At 39.5% G+C, this 15,456-nt stretch overlaps 1 protein-coding gene across 7 annotated transcripts in view; it reads right to left on the minus strand.

Annotated features, from left to right (window-relative positions):
* The window catches only part of MYLK (myosin light chain kinase), a 223,844-nt gene that overhangs the window by 37,059 nt on the left and 171,329 nt on the right, over window positions 1-15,456 (minus strand). For all 7 annotated transcript variants that reach the window (XM_050899516.1, XM_050899517.1, XM_050899520.1 and 4 more), the window contains 3 exons: window positions 12,146-12,196; window positions 10,327-10,454; window positions 6,748-6,901 (listed from right to left, as the gene is read on the minus strand). In XM_050899516.1, coding sequence (XP_050755473.1) covers window positions 6,748-6,901; window positions 10,327-10,454; window positions 12,146-12,196 — 333 coding nt within the window. The remainder of the gene's footprint in view (window positions 1-6,747; window positions 6,902-10,326; window positions 10,455-12,145; window positions 12,197-15,456) is intronic.

Consider the following 15,456-nt stretch of genomic DNA (forward strand, 5'->3'; position numbering starts at 1 on the left):
GAACAGAAATTTTCTCCTAATGAAACAGCCTCCCCAGCAGAGCCGAGGACCACATGGACAAGGTTAGTTGGCTCAGGGGCCCAGAGTTTGAAATTCACACCTCCCCTGTAATACACACTGCAGGCTCCTGCTGGCCTCCTCGAAGTATGATCCGTCACCATATTGCCCCTCCCAACATCTCTGACATAAAACTAAGTTATTTAAAAACTGTCCTTTTGAGACCTGCGGATAAAGTAGCTCACAAATACTGGAGGCCCAGAGCACTGCTTCGTGCTGTTGTTCCTGCTTTGCCAGTTGGGGTAACCGAGGCATAAAAGGGTAAAGTGACCTTGTCCAAGGACACGCAGGAGAATGGAGCTGGGAATGAAACCAGAGCTCACCACTCCCACGCAAATGCCCTCAGCACAAGAACATCTCCTGCCACAGGCCTAATGGAACAAACAAATATATAATGCATTCTCAGGAGCCCTTTTTCTAAACCATCTGCTCCCGTGCCTGAGTCAACAAGCTATTCGGATTACTTATGTGCTACACGTTAGGCATCTGGTTTGATAACTGATTGAATTAGAGCTCCGATACCTGTCCACTGAAAGGCAGAATAAATTTTAGGACTTTCCCCAGTAAGACTATCAGCAGATTCCAAGTCTCCACTGGGGTGAGTCTGGGTCCTAGGAACCCCATGTTCGCGTGCAGGAGTTGTGATGAATAATTTCTTAGTAACTAAGACATTCCTAGCATTTAACGGCAGGTAAAATACAGGAATTTTGTTGTGAGAAATACTGTCATGATATTTCCTTTTCTTCATCAGAAGAAAGGTGAAGGTAAGTATCAGGAAAAATAACTAAGCAGGGGGTTCTACTGGACTTTCTCCTAACAGAAATGACACTGAAACTAGATCGCCCTTCAAGGAATAAATCTGGATCAGTGTACCAGCACTGATGCATGGGGTAACATAAGCTGTTTTTCCTCTATACATTGTTATCTTGCTGCGAAAATTTAGTTTTGATACAGCTGCAGAGTTTTGCCACTAAGCATTAGTGGGGAGGCTGACAGTGGAGGTTGCAACACTGTTGAACTACAACAGCAGCAGCAACAGCAGCAACATAAGACATCTCTTCCTTAACCACCAGTCTAGTTGCCCTTCAACCATAAAACTGGTGACAAAAATCCTCCAGCAATCCAGAGGAATTTAAAAGGCTAAAGGTTAGACACCAAGTCCACCCACATATTCTTAGGCAATTCACTGCATTCTCGACCCTAACTGTAAACAGGGAATCACATGGATACTGCAAGATATAATCTGATGCTTCTCAAAAGAAGATGAAGTTTCAGAAGCAGTCATGTTAGCACTTCTGAGCTGCAGTATTCTCTGTAGAAGTGTCTATGGTTGTTCCGCTTCACTATCTACTTCACAGATATCTGCGCTTGCTTTTCCAGAGAGAGAACGCACAGTTTCTGACCACCGCTGGATCCACTCAGTCTGAGCGGCTAGCACTGAGCCAGATTTCTCAGGCACTCACAAAAAATGCCAATAGTGCCACTGTGAACTGTTGGTTATGCTACCACATTTCTTTATAACAGAGTTTCAGGGCAAAGAACTAATGCTAATATAGCATGCAGATATGTCACTTGTTGAACCAGGACCAAGCCCTTCATATAGGCAATTAATAATCCTAGCATTATATTTAATGACTGACTATTGGAGTTAGTGATGATCAGATCTTGTTCTCAAGCTAAGCTTGTATTTTCTCATTTTTGCTTGGAAAGACTCTGCTCATGCAGATTCTGCTAAAAGCATAGAAGTAACAGTTTCCTCACACAAAGTAACTTCTCCATCCCAACTCAAGTGTGGAATCATAACCTCATGCAGAGAAGCAGCTATTACTTAGTGAATTCATGTTATACTACTTGCATGCCTGTGTGCAACATGCTTATATTTAAGTGTCCTTAAGTACTTGGTTTATCACTTTCCAACAGTGCATGAGGACGCAGTACACAGTATGTGCACAAATGCTTAGAGTAATAAAAACACCATAACAATTATCTTTAGGCCTCTCAGGTTATAATGATATTGCTCTTACTCTTCTGCATGTATCTACCATATAGCTCACTAATCACCATGTGTTTTTTTTTTTTTTTTTTAAATACAATACCACACCAGGAACAATACAAATCTAAAGGATTTATAAAAGACAAACAAGGTTGATCAAAATTAGCCCCCAGGTAGGTAGTACATGTGTACTTCTGTATTAAAAAAAGTAAAAGATATACTAATATCCAAAGTATTCACCAAACACTGATCATCAGAAAACCCCTGTATACTAGGCATGGAAACCTAAAGCAATTTGCCCAAAATCATGAAGGAAGCTTGTGGAATAGCTGCGGAACAGACTACTTCTCTAGTGCCAAATTCTCCTTGTTCAATACTCTGTTATTCTTTTGACTCTTTGTCATAGTAACCAGCTTTAGCCAGTATGAAAACCAAGTTCCTTTTTCAAAAGTGGTTACAGGTTGGGGTATTCCTGTCACATAGCTAAAATGTTCAGAACCATAAATTTGATAAATTTACCTATATACATCCAATAAATGGCATGAAAGGAATGACTATTCCTTGTTATCACTGTAGAGCGAGGGTTCTACCTTGCCTAAATCAGTCCTATCTTAGACTGAGCTCATCACTGGCTCATTTAATATAGCTTTGGCAACAGAAGTCCACCTTAATCTGACACAGTGTCTGCTGTAAGTCATTAGCTCAGTCTCACATCAGGCCATTTTGGTTTTGGAGCAGAAACATGTTGCAAAATCTCCCTAGAGAGATCACTCAGCTAATGAAGTTGCTTATTTAAGAGAGCTAATCATAACAATAGAGAAGAGCTCAACATGGACATTTTGGGACCAGTCAACCCTTTAAAAGAAGACATTGCTTAACTTGGATGTCTCACTTCTACTGCAGGTCTCCCAGAATTATTAGTGCTTATACAAAGTTACACAATGAATCAATGTGAAACTCAAGACTTGGTCCTCGTGGCTCGGTGCTGTATACTCATCACCACACTGCACTGCCTGTCAATTAACAAGTCAGCTCTAACTTGAGTACGTATCAGTGCATCTGGTGTGTGGACTGCAAACAGCTCACACTGGAGGCTGAGTGTAATGGACATTTTGTTCATTGATATTCATTAAAATCACAAAGGAAAAAAAAATCCTTAGAATAAAGTTGGGTTTCTTTCAAGAGCATCTTTTACCATGGCCCAGACTGCATCGAATTCAAACTCTCTGCGTCTATTCAAACCCTTTAAGCGTCAGAACCCCTGCCCAGTTCAGTTAAGCTTACAGTTGAAGTCTGAGTCTGACAGCATGAGCAGTTAAATTTAAGACTTCAGGAGCCAAATTCAAAGGAATGCAGGGTAGCTTTTTTTCCCTAAAAGTCAATATTAAAAATCATTTCTAAAAATCATACCCAGCTATAGTTTACAGTCTAGGACTCAGGGTTTAAATCATAGCAGGATCATTTCTGATTTGAATCCTGGCAGATAAGCTCAGTCCTTTGTCCTCTGGTTGGAGATAAGTCAATAATGTTATTTTTTGTGAAGAAAGGTCTTTGACAACCGAAAGTATGAACCCAAGATCCAGGATGTTCTTAAATATCCTCAGGAAGGTCTTTAGACCTTCTGCTCAAAGCAGGATCAGCTATAAGGTCAGACCAGATTGTTCAGGTGCTTATCCAATCTGAACTTGAATACCTCCACGGATGGAGACTGCACAACTTTTCTGGGCAACCTGCTCCCTGGCATGTGTTACAGTCCAAATTTAATTTGGGAAATGCTTATTGGAGTCTTTCACATGAGAAGCTTGCCCATCAGCATGAAGACTTTGCAATCCACATGGTTGTGAGAAGTAATAATAAAAGAAATACTTCTTTATTTCCATGTTTATTTCATTTTATATTTTAACAAATGTCTTTGATTTGCTAAAATTCAGAACAGACAAGCCTGTTAGCTAGCCCTTTGAGAAACATAGCTCTAGGTCAGCTCAGACACACTCCTCCAGAAAGCAGATGTTCTGTATTTGTAGTTTCCCTCGATATATTCAAGACTCAGTTGTGGATTGTGGTCAGTCAGCAGTGTTTTGAGCACACAGCATACATATAGATGTGCCTTTTATCAGTAAACTTATAGGGAGGCAGCTCACACAGAGTTTAGAGCCTTGTTATAAATAGCTGAGGCAAACAGAGCTGATCTCTAGCACCAGGGCTGTGTCCACAAATGCTTGTTATGAATGTGGGGTCAGGGCAGGGAGGGCAAGTTTCTTCCCCGTACTTTGGATGGAGCAGAGAGAATGGACAGGTGAGAATTTAGGACTAAGGATGAGCTTTGGTAGACTAACAAGTCTCACATTTTGTGTATTCAGAGAAGCATAGCTTCCCTATTTTGACTAGAGCAGGCTTTGGAGAAAAGTACCTTCCAACTTTCATGAACATTTAACACCTTTAAAGGTGCAAACAGGGTGAAGGATTTTATCTCAGTAGTGAGATTCTAACCTACTCCCTAGAAGGAAGACATTTTTGCTCCCTTTTCCCACATTTTTGAGTACCCAGATGGAAGAATCTGGCCTTAAAATGTGTGTGTAGCAAACTAGGAATCTTGAGGCTTTGTCATGCCTTTGGCAGTGCTGACATCAGCGAGATGTCTCATTGAAGAACCTGGCAATTTTACAAGAGGGAATTTATTCTTTTCAGTTGGAAACAGATAGCTTGTCATCAGCCAAAACACATGGCAAACTCCAGCACATTGTAAGGATTCTTCACCCAACTCTCCCAAAAGCATCTCTGGGAATCCCACTGTTCTCTGGCACATTTCTTATGGAAGAGCAAAGCAGGAGGCTGAGATGTAGCTTTATAAGGTTATAGAATTCAAAGACTTTCAAACCAATTAACTCCAAAGGATATAAAGCAGTGACTTATATAATAATGAGTCAAGGCTCATACAGTGACAAGATAATAGGAATTGTCGGCCTAGTTCAGCTAAAAAAAATCCATCTTGCCCAATAACCTGCTACAGTTAGCAGCCTGCAGCAGTTGCCTAGGAAAGAGTGAAAAAAAGGGAAATGTAAAGAGCAATTAATCTCCTGCCATACTTCTAGCTGCTAATCAGCTGTGTTGGGGCTTTGGAGCCACACGCTGTACCCAGAACAACGTATATGATGATTATTAGAGGACCAATTTTTCATGGTGTTCATTTTTAACCTAGCTATACTTCTGACCTGTACAACCCACTGTTGGACGGAGTAGTACAATTTACCTATGCATCATGTGAAAAATACTTATTGTATTTTCTTCTGTCCATGAATTCTCTGGCACGTTGCTGGAATCTACTTGATATTTATACTCATTCATTCAGTTATCTTTTAACTGCAACACAAGCCACAGATTAGATGAAAGAAATTCATTTAAATAATCAGGAGGCCACAAGTGACCATATGTACAGCAGTATGCAAATAAGGAACATTCACTCTTTAGCAGTGGATATTGTACTTGAAAGTGTGATTCCACTCATTAAACTTTCTATGTTATTCACTGGATTGCTGGAATGAATTTCCAGTCCAACTTGGGTTAAGGGTATTTTGCCATTGATTTCATTGGAGTCAGATTTTCATCTTTGGCCTTATACCCGCATTTCTTTACTTGCTCACTAGCCCACATATCTGTTAGGACAGCAGAGCCAATGCAGTTATGAGTGTGTGATTAGGATGCAGCCTTGCTGGTTGAACTAGAATTCGTCCAAATGCCCGGGCAAGCTCTGCCCTCCCCCGCCTTGTGTCAAAACCCCTCTGCAGGCCATAGATAAGAGAGCCTAGAAACAAACCCATCCCGCAGACTGATGTTTTAACGAAGTCACCCTCTGTGCTTGTAGAACTTCCCTAGATTTCCCTGGAAACCATTTGCTGTGTATCCACACCAAGGTGGGTTCATTAGTCCTTTCAGAGCTAGATGTCACAGCTCTAGATTTTGTCTGATACTCAGGCTAGCTGGTCTAGATATTGGCTGCAGTTTTACCTGCAAACATATTGCAACCATCTACCAGTCTACAACTATCTGCAGCTGTCCACGGCCTGCTATAACAAACTTGACGGCCTGAATGTATCATCTTACAAGGCTGTTTGAAGCTTTAAAATACATGTGTGTAAAAGCCCATATACGAAGGACTCCATATTCAAAACAGAGTGCCTTTATTCACTGCTTTCTGTCACTATAAAACAGTAGATAATGGTAGGAATTTCAATTAAAAGGATAAAATCTCCCTCCCCCAAGCAACAGGATGTTTTCAAATTTACAGTCTAATAGAAACCACCTCAATCCTTCCTGAACTAACAGTTTCAAAATTTGCAGTCTAGCAAACATCTGGATGGCGCAAACATTAAATGGGAAAGAGAAGTGGTATCTAACCAAAAAATGGAGCCGTGAGCTGTTTTTTTCTTGTGTTTTTTTTAAAGTCTGAGCTATTTTGTACCTCCATTGGTAATTAGTAATTTTTCAAAATAAAACACAGTATAGCCCTACTGAACTTGCTTATAGTCCCTATTACAAAGTCACTGTCCAGATATTTTTTAAAGTACTAGTTTTTCATTTCAGTCTTCTTAACTTATCTGAATCTTTTATTTAATTTTTTGCATATCATCATATATAAAGCAAATGTAGAGTGATGTCTGAAGAATGAGTACATATCTAAAACATTATTATGGACTTACCAACAACTGTAAGGTTGACTTGTGCTTGTCTGCTGCCAAGTTTGTTCTCTACAACTAGGGTGTAACATCCACAGTGTTCCTGCTTTGTTGATGATATTGTTAGCTTGCTGCTGTTTTCAGCATTCTCAATTTTAATATATTCATTTTCTTCAATCTGCCAAATTCAAAAGACAAAGAAAATAAAGATTTTATGGGATAAATTTCTTCATATCTGAAAGAGCTCAAATTATAATACAAGGTTATCATACTGAGTGTTATCTGCAGATAACTCTGTTACAGCAGTGAGTATGTGCAGCTGGTAAAGAGTGTAATCAACACGAAACATCTAGAAATGCAGTGGAACGTTATAACGGCTCCAGTCCTGCAAAGGCAACAGGGAGCGTTGCTGATTCTGGGACACCACTAAAGAACAGGAGTTTCACTTTCCAGCTCCTCTTTGACAGGCTGAAAGTGCAAACTGTGTAATTGGCAAAAGAACAAAGTTTGGTCTCACATATCTCACAGAGACCTCAGTGGAACAAGGGTTTAGCTCTAAATACCCTAATACATTTGCCATTGCTCTTTAGAGGCCCAATGTGCAAATGATCCATAGCTGTGACTTTTACCCTCTTGTCTTAACCAGCCTTATTCTGTACTTCCACATAAATCAGGGTAACAGTTTCTTGGGTTTGAACAATTGAAGATGATGTTGCCTGAAATGGAGATGTAATGCTACAGCTGTGCAGAGAGACATAGCAAGAGCAGATTTAGCTTTCCTATAGCATTTTTATTTTCTGGAGAGGCAAAAATCAAAATCTCAGCTGAATACCATAGGCATATTATGAACTAGTTTTTAATTGAAACAAATCTATCATAGCATAAATGGCCAAGGAGACTTAGATTTTAATCAGTATTAGCTTGAGACATGACAGATTATTTAAAAACCTCGTAATGCTACACTGCAATTATAGAAGCTGTACGCTGTGTTCTTATGAAACAGACAACATAATGTCAATGCCCTCCTTCCTCCCACCACTTCCTTCTTAGATAAGTGACTCTTCCAACTCATTCTCAGAATTTCATTAAAAATGAAGGCTATTTAGTTTGCCTTATCTTGTCTCATATATTCAGAGAATAAGAAATGGCAAGGCTAAGAGCAGGACTTTCCCTGCTTTCTCCTCAAGTGAGATAGAACACATGCATTGCTGTATGCCCAAAAGTAACCTGAGAAAGATGCTCCTACAGTAACTCAAATAGAAAGTTAGCAAATGGGATTATGTAGGATTACAGTTCAAATTATACTGAAAGTTGTTCCTCCCTGCCCCCGTACTTTGTTCTTCTGAGATTCTACACAGGCTTACATGTTTTGCTTTATTAGAATTAGTCAAAGGGTAATAGTAATAAAAAAATCAGTCTAATAGAACTAGATCTGTGTTATGCAGAGAAAGCCCTGAAAGTATGCAGAGAAAGCCCTGAAAGGGCTCAGGGGCTTGCAATGGTTGTGGGGAACAGGAAGCTGGATCCCTGTGTTCCCAAAAGAAAGTCACTGGTCGTAGTTAAGAAGCTCCAACAACTGACGATGTTAAATGATGGACTTTGTTCCTCAACTAACGAAGAGTCTTTCAAAGGCTTTCCCCTTTTTAGCTGAGCACAGTTCCAGCATCCCTCCACTAGACTGCCATCATGTACAACAGTATGGGTCACAACTTTGTGACATTCCTTTTCTTCAAGCAAAAGATATTTGTCCAGAATATACCTGTAAGAGGCCACTGTGGCTCTCTTGAACCTGAGGGAATGTGAGGAAGGAACATGGAGAGGACAAGTCCCTCCTGCATGCTGCAGCATACAGTGGCAGGGCTGAAATCACAACTCAACACTTACTGGGTCTGCTCAAATAACTACTACAAATAACCCCCAGGAAAATTGTAAGAACACTTGGGTGATTTTCACTTTTAGGACTGGGAATGGAACAGAGTTGAAATCAACCACGTTTGTAGAAGAGGAAGAAATCCAAGAATAAAAGAATATGTGGTGAAGTATAAGTGAAAAAGAAAGCAAAATAATAGTACAGCGCAGTACATAGTAACTGGCTCCCCATTTAATTGAATTTAATAAAGGAAAGACTGCTGCCCTCACTTGTCCTCTTACAGTGTTTATTAACCTTCCTGAAGTTTTCTTCTTTTCTATATATCTCATTCACCAGCTATAATGAACCATTGAAAAATGTATATGTCATTTAAATGTATGATTTTGCAAACCTTTAGATGGTCTCATAGTGAATAACTAAAGAAGAAAGTATAAAGATGGTAAAAATAACATTTTAGAAAGGAAAAAAGCTGTAGAATCACAGATTATGGATCTGATATGGGTATTATGAGCTGCTGGTCTCTGTTATCACATAGGTTTTGTATATAAAAATGGCCTTGAAATCTATGTAAATAGGATTGTTGTATTCAGCAACGAACTCAGAATTCTGCACAAACCAGAAACTCACTTTTGAGGGGTACATTTTACCCGCATGTTAAGACAGAGCTCAGCAAAACAGGACACTGAATGTCACTGGAGCTTCTGAGACATATTTGTGTGGAAATGAGTAGGCCACTTTTTAACTCCAGTCTTGAAACTAAAGAATTCAGGCGGAAAACATCCTTTCCACTGAAGTAAGAAGTTATTTGGGTTTAGCAAAGATGGACTCTGGAATACCCTTTGCACTAGCAAACTGTTTTGAATTCTTTCAATTAAATGCTGACACATCTGGATTTAGAGTCTAAACTTCCTTGTAGGAGGAGATGTTTTTATTTATGTTCTATAGAGTGCATAACGAGTTCAGAATGAAATAAACAGAATAGCAGCTACAGTACATATTTACATTTGCTCTGTCCTAGCATGGCACTTCATCTTCCAGTTTGTACTTGCATATTGGACTATTTGATTTAAAGTGGTTTTATTATTCGCTAAAGCAACTTTCTTTAGAAATTGCCCTTATGGACAAATGTAATGTAGTTCAAGGAAATTAATTCAAGTGGAAGGAACTTTAAACCTAGGGGGTGAGGGCACTCGCGGCAGCATAATTGCTGTTGTGCCTTGCATGGTGACATGTGTGACGTAAGACATTTCACTCAAGCTTCTTATATGGCATTTTGCCCTTCTGACATAACTTTAGACCAAGCATCAATGAAGAAGAGGTTATGTTTGAAGGAGAGAAATGTTTCCTGTGACATATACTTTTCAGGTGCCTGTATCTTTCACATCACCTATCCTTTAATTACATGGTCTAAGGCTTTTCTCAAAGGCACAGTCATTTGTTATAGGAAGGGACAGGCAGCAACAGGTTTAAACTGTAGAAAGAAAGATTTGAGTTTGGCATTAGGAAAAAATTTCTAATGCTATGGATATTTAAGCACTGCAATAGGTTGCTAATGGAGGTTGTGAAATCTTCATCATTGGAATGTTTTCAGCAGAGGTGAGGAAAACATCTGGCAGGAATGACATGGACTTTGCCAGTTCCTGGGGAAGGGAGATGGACAAGATGGGGCATTGGTGTTCCTTTCCAGCTCTGCTTTTTCAATGATTGTTAAAACAAACCAGAAAACAATGTACCTGCTTACGGAATTTCATCCAGGTGCAAGTTATGGGTGCCGTTCCTACCACCTTGGCAAACAATTCCACTGATTCACCTGCACGGACTTTTCTGTCTTCTGGGAACTGAGTAATCTGAGGAGGAGCAGCTGATGAAAAAAAAATAAAAATCTCTCTTTAGGTGACTATACTTTCTATTTTTCTTAAAATTCAAAACACATGCATCTCTCAGCTCAAGAGTTTCAGAGCAGCATTTGAAATCCAGATTAGCAGTTACCTGTTGCTTGCAATGAAACAATTCTGTGGACATTGTTAATTCTACTGTAGTGAAGCAATAACAATCTACCCGTTGGAAGTTTGCTCATGCAAGAACAAGGTACAGAAATCCAAAGGCCAAAAGTGTTAAGACCTACCATCAATTCCAAATATACAGCTTATGAAATTTTGTGTTGGGTTTTTCAGAAAAACTTCTTCTTTCTTTTGCACTTTGTATTTTTGAGGAATGGCTCAAGCTACCTTCATATCAATTTGCGCGTGCTGAGGGGGTCTGCAAACCTGCTCCCTGATGTCATCAACAGCATTCAGAAAATTTAAGACTCAACACCTGCCTATGAAGATTCTGGCTTCAGTAGCCAGGTAAACATCATGTGGGACATCTATTAGAAAGACAAGGAAGGAAATCGACGTCTTTCTCCATCACACTCAATTTTCCTGTGAGCAATGACAGATCCTTTTGTTTATGTATTACAGCGCTTCTTTTAAATCTTGCAGTCCCATTCATACTCCTCCATTTCTGAATCAGGTATTTCTCCTCCTCTTCCCTTTCACTGCCTGAGTATCCATAGATGGCAGAACACCTCTTTTGCTAACAGTGCTACTACTTCCTGACTCTCGGTTGTGATGCTGAGTGTGCCAGACCCCTGGTAGCTGCTAGCGACAGATGCCAGAAATATCACAGCCTGGACAACTCCAGGGTGAAACCTGTTCTGTTGCTTTACAAGAGCAGCACAATAAAAAATATTCAGGGGACAAGGGGGGTGTCGGGGGGGAAGGGGGCAGATTTGAGGACATACTGACAGAAATGGTAAAAGGCATTCCCTAACATTAGAATGACCTCACTGCCAAATGTAACATTCCCCTCCAAAGCACAGGGCTACTGGGCATGAAAAAAAGTGCTTTCTTTTTCTTTTCGATGTAATTAAAACAAAGTGGGGTTTTTTTTCCCCCTAGACTTGTTCTTTGAAAAGTGTTTTTCTTTTGAAAATATCTGAAGGAAACTAGGCTGAGGCACATATCTGGCATACAAAACAGCTTGAACAGTTTAAAAGTCTGACAAAGTTTTAAGACACTGAAAGCAGGTTCCTATAGAGGAACATTCTGGGTAACTTTAAATATAGATAGCTTTGCCTAGGAGAGTGCAAACACATGAACGGATTACCATAATGCCAGTTATGAGGAAAAGCAGAATCTATCAACTTCTCTGGTAGCTGCTCATGCAGAGGTGGCATTCTGTGATACACAGAAAAATCTCTTTCACAGAAGGCTAAGGTGTGTTGTGGATATAGAAAAGGGCATGAGTTACAACACTACTGCTGATATTTGGTAGGAACTTGCTATGGTTTATTTGATAGTAACTTTTTTGCATACTCATAATTTAAGTCTTAGTGCAGTGTAACCTTATGAACAAGTTTGAAAAAGGGACTTTGCTTACCCACTGTTTAATCACATATGCAAACCAATTTAGTAGGCAAACAGCTGTACTTAGAAATGTGGTGTCTGTTCTTTAAAACTGTATTGGTTTATTATTTATTCCTACAGGATGACACATGCAACAAATTACCTGCTTTTGGAGGAGTCTTTGGAGCTGGTTTCTTCTTCACTGTTGCTTCACCTAGTTAAAAAAAAAAAAAAAGGTTAATTCAAAGGTGAGCTTTGGAAGGTACCAGATTAACTGCAAACCTTACATCCATAGCGATGCTTTGTTGGCACTTGAAAATATAACATGTTCTTTCAGCATATTAAACTCAAGAATTAAAAATACTTTTTAAAAACACTTTTATTATCCTGAATGATCCTCAGAATATTCACAGTTGAAGCTGGAACTTTTAAAAGAATCAAAGAAATCTGCTACACATCTCCCATAATCTGTCATACTCCATTCCTTATAGCAGTTTAACTGGGGTAAAAACATTGGGCCAAGATCCATCTAATACTGAATTTCTGCTCAGATTTCCAGCATAATCAATGCTGAATGAGCTCAGTTAAAACTAGGGTAGTTAACACCACATACTGCTTCTTATACCACTTGTGAGCTAGCAAAGAAACAGCGATATACAGGCAGTAAATACTAGTATCACCCCTCTGCCTCATCCTCTTCCCTAGGCAGGGACAACTTTTTGCTATATTCACAAAATAAAGGGTCATGGCATCAAAAAATATGGCCCAGCATTTGAAATCTGGGCGCATAAATTTTGGGAAGACAATGTTCTACAAATTGTGAATGGTAAGTCGAAAGGCAGTAGAGAAGACAGGTAGGTAGAAAATGGCTATTAACTATTTTTCACAAAACAAGAACTAGGGGCCACCCAATTAAATTACCAGGCAGCAGGCATAAAAGAAACAAAGAAGTATTTTTAAATATAGCATGCATATCTACATTCATAGACAAGCAATGTTTTGCAAGACAGAAACATAAACAGGTTCAAAAGGACAAATTCATAGGAGTTAGGTCTAGTGGTGGCTGTTAAATGTAACAGTCTGGATGCCTTCAAACCACTGAATTCCAGAAGTGGAGGGGCTCCTTCCTTTTAGACCACTCTCTTTTTATCTGCTCTCCTAAGCATCCTTGTCAGATGATGGCCTCTGCTGTGAAAGGACATTTCTTATTTTCTTATGCTCAAGTAGGCAGCTTGATTGCAGTACTCTGGCTTTTAAGATGTTATTGCCTCCAATGGAAGCAGTATCTGCTAAGTGCTTTTCAATATCTGGCAGAATATACGTAGGTGCCTAGTGATAGCCATAACAGTCTCAAAAGGTTTGAATTTTTTGGTTCATTTTCTACTTAAGTTATTTCAAAGTAGCAAGACACTGAGCAGTAAAAAAATCCCCCCAAATCCACCAAACCAATAAAAAGAGTCTTTTATTTTAACCCCTTTGCTACAGCAAACTACAAGCTGTGCATGATACCCAGGGAACACATCACCTAATGCCCCGTTAATAAGGAGCCATGAGTTGTGAACCCGCCATGGGAGTCTAATGTTATAGCTCAAGCAAGAGACAGATGTGAAGGTTGATTTTAAGTTTTAGAGTCATTGGAGATAGTAACTGATGTGCTATAGGTTGTTAAAAGACCAAATGCTTCAATAAATAGATAATGGTTTAGCTGTCAACACCAGTGTTTGTTCAGTTCATTCTGGAGAATATTTCACTGTGCACTGAATACAGAAGAAGTTTTTGCCACCTTCTTTTTTATAAACTTCCATTTCATAGTAATTTTCTCTGAAAGTATACTTAGCTTTTATGTACTCAGTCTGTATTGATTTTGTAGGAACCAGAAACACAATAATGGAGAGGTAGGATATTCTTGCAGTACTTATGGCTGAGTCGAAAAAGAATAGTTGGATATCTCCCAAGGAAGCCTTTCTTCAATGACTGTCAGCGCAACAGCACTAGTTAAAGGTTTAGATTAGTACTTGTGAGGTGTTTATCCTGCTATAACGACCACCAGGGCATGCGCTAGGTATCTGTCCTGCGACATCTTCCATGTGGGCTTAACTCTGTTTAAACGGAGGCCTTCAAAGAGCACCACTGCTTATTAAAGGGCCCCATTACTTTTTGGGCCACCAACAGACTGACATGTACCCTGGCTGCTGTAGTAAGTGACAGCAAATATATTTCCAGATTCTCTTTCCTGCCCAAGCTGTATGAGCAAAAGCAACAAGTGGTGTTTTCAAAGCAGCTTTCCTCTTTGTCATTGTATGGTCACACTCTGAGCTGAAACTCTTATTTCAGGCTGTAGTCACAGTTACGTGGATGAAACTACTTGTATTATCAGGTGCCAGCTAGAAGGGCTGTAGAGTCTGGCCTATCATCTCCTGTTAAAAATCCCTGTTAATGGAAATAATCCATTAGTTACTCATTAGATGCATAATCCCATGCAAACTAACTCAATTATATGATTTGAAAACGTAAACATTTTTGCGTGTATGCACGCTGTATTTGACACCAGATTCTCTGCTCTTCTCTAAACTGAGAATGCAATAGCTGTTGGGTATCTCCTCAGAACTATAATGGCTTTTAATACAAGCTAAAGCAATGACATGACATTTGATTACTTCCACGCTCCATTAAGCCTGATACGAACAAAGAGCACCAATGATGAGGAAAAAGCGCCATTTGTCAAGTGCCATCTTGCGTTGCAGATACTATTGCTATTTTTCAGAAATGTCACTGCAGACAGGAGGAAAAGCAAATTCCTTAATACAGCATGATTTTCACTCAGCTATCACCTCTTGGCCTACATTGTATATTTGTTGCAGTACCTTAGTTAACAAGTCACCACACTTGTGGATGTCACTGGTGTCCACACTGGTGGAGTCATCACACTCTCGAAATGTTCGTGTTTCACTCTGACTCTTAATAGCTCAAGATTTTTTTTTTCCTCCTGGCTGACAATGTCATTCTCTGCCTTTGCACAATATATGCACAGAATGGATATCTATATACTCAGATACCCCTCTCACTTTTCTCTGCCTACTGTCAGCCACTCTCAGTTCATCACGGAAGGGACCCCAATACCATAATTTGTTCATTCACAACTACAGTCAGTGACATTCAATTCATCACTGTTAAAGAACAATGTTTCTATACAGGCTAGGATGTATAATGAACCACCAGGTATTACATTTACCCTGTAAGTGGAATAAATGCATGGTGTCCCTCCTAGCCCTGGAATAACTACGGGCTATGCTTAAGACAGTTTAAAAGGCTCTCACCTCAATGAAGATTTCCATAGCAGCAAAGCAAAGAACATGAACTCATCACCTCACTCAGCTAGGGTACTGCTTTTTATATGTAAATACGAAATTTTGGTTTAATTTTTTTTTTACCCACTAGGACATTACATTCACTTAGCCGAGGATGTACAGACTG

The sequence above is a fragment of the Gymnogyps californianus genome, chromosome 7, assembly GCF_018139145.2.
Source record: "Gymnogyps californianus isolate 813 chromosome 7, ASM1813914v2, whole genome shotgun sequence".
NCBI classification, from domain to species: domain Eukaryota; kingdom Metazoa; phylum Chordata; class Aves; order Accipitriformes; family Cathartidae; genus Gymnogyps; species Gymnogyps californianus.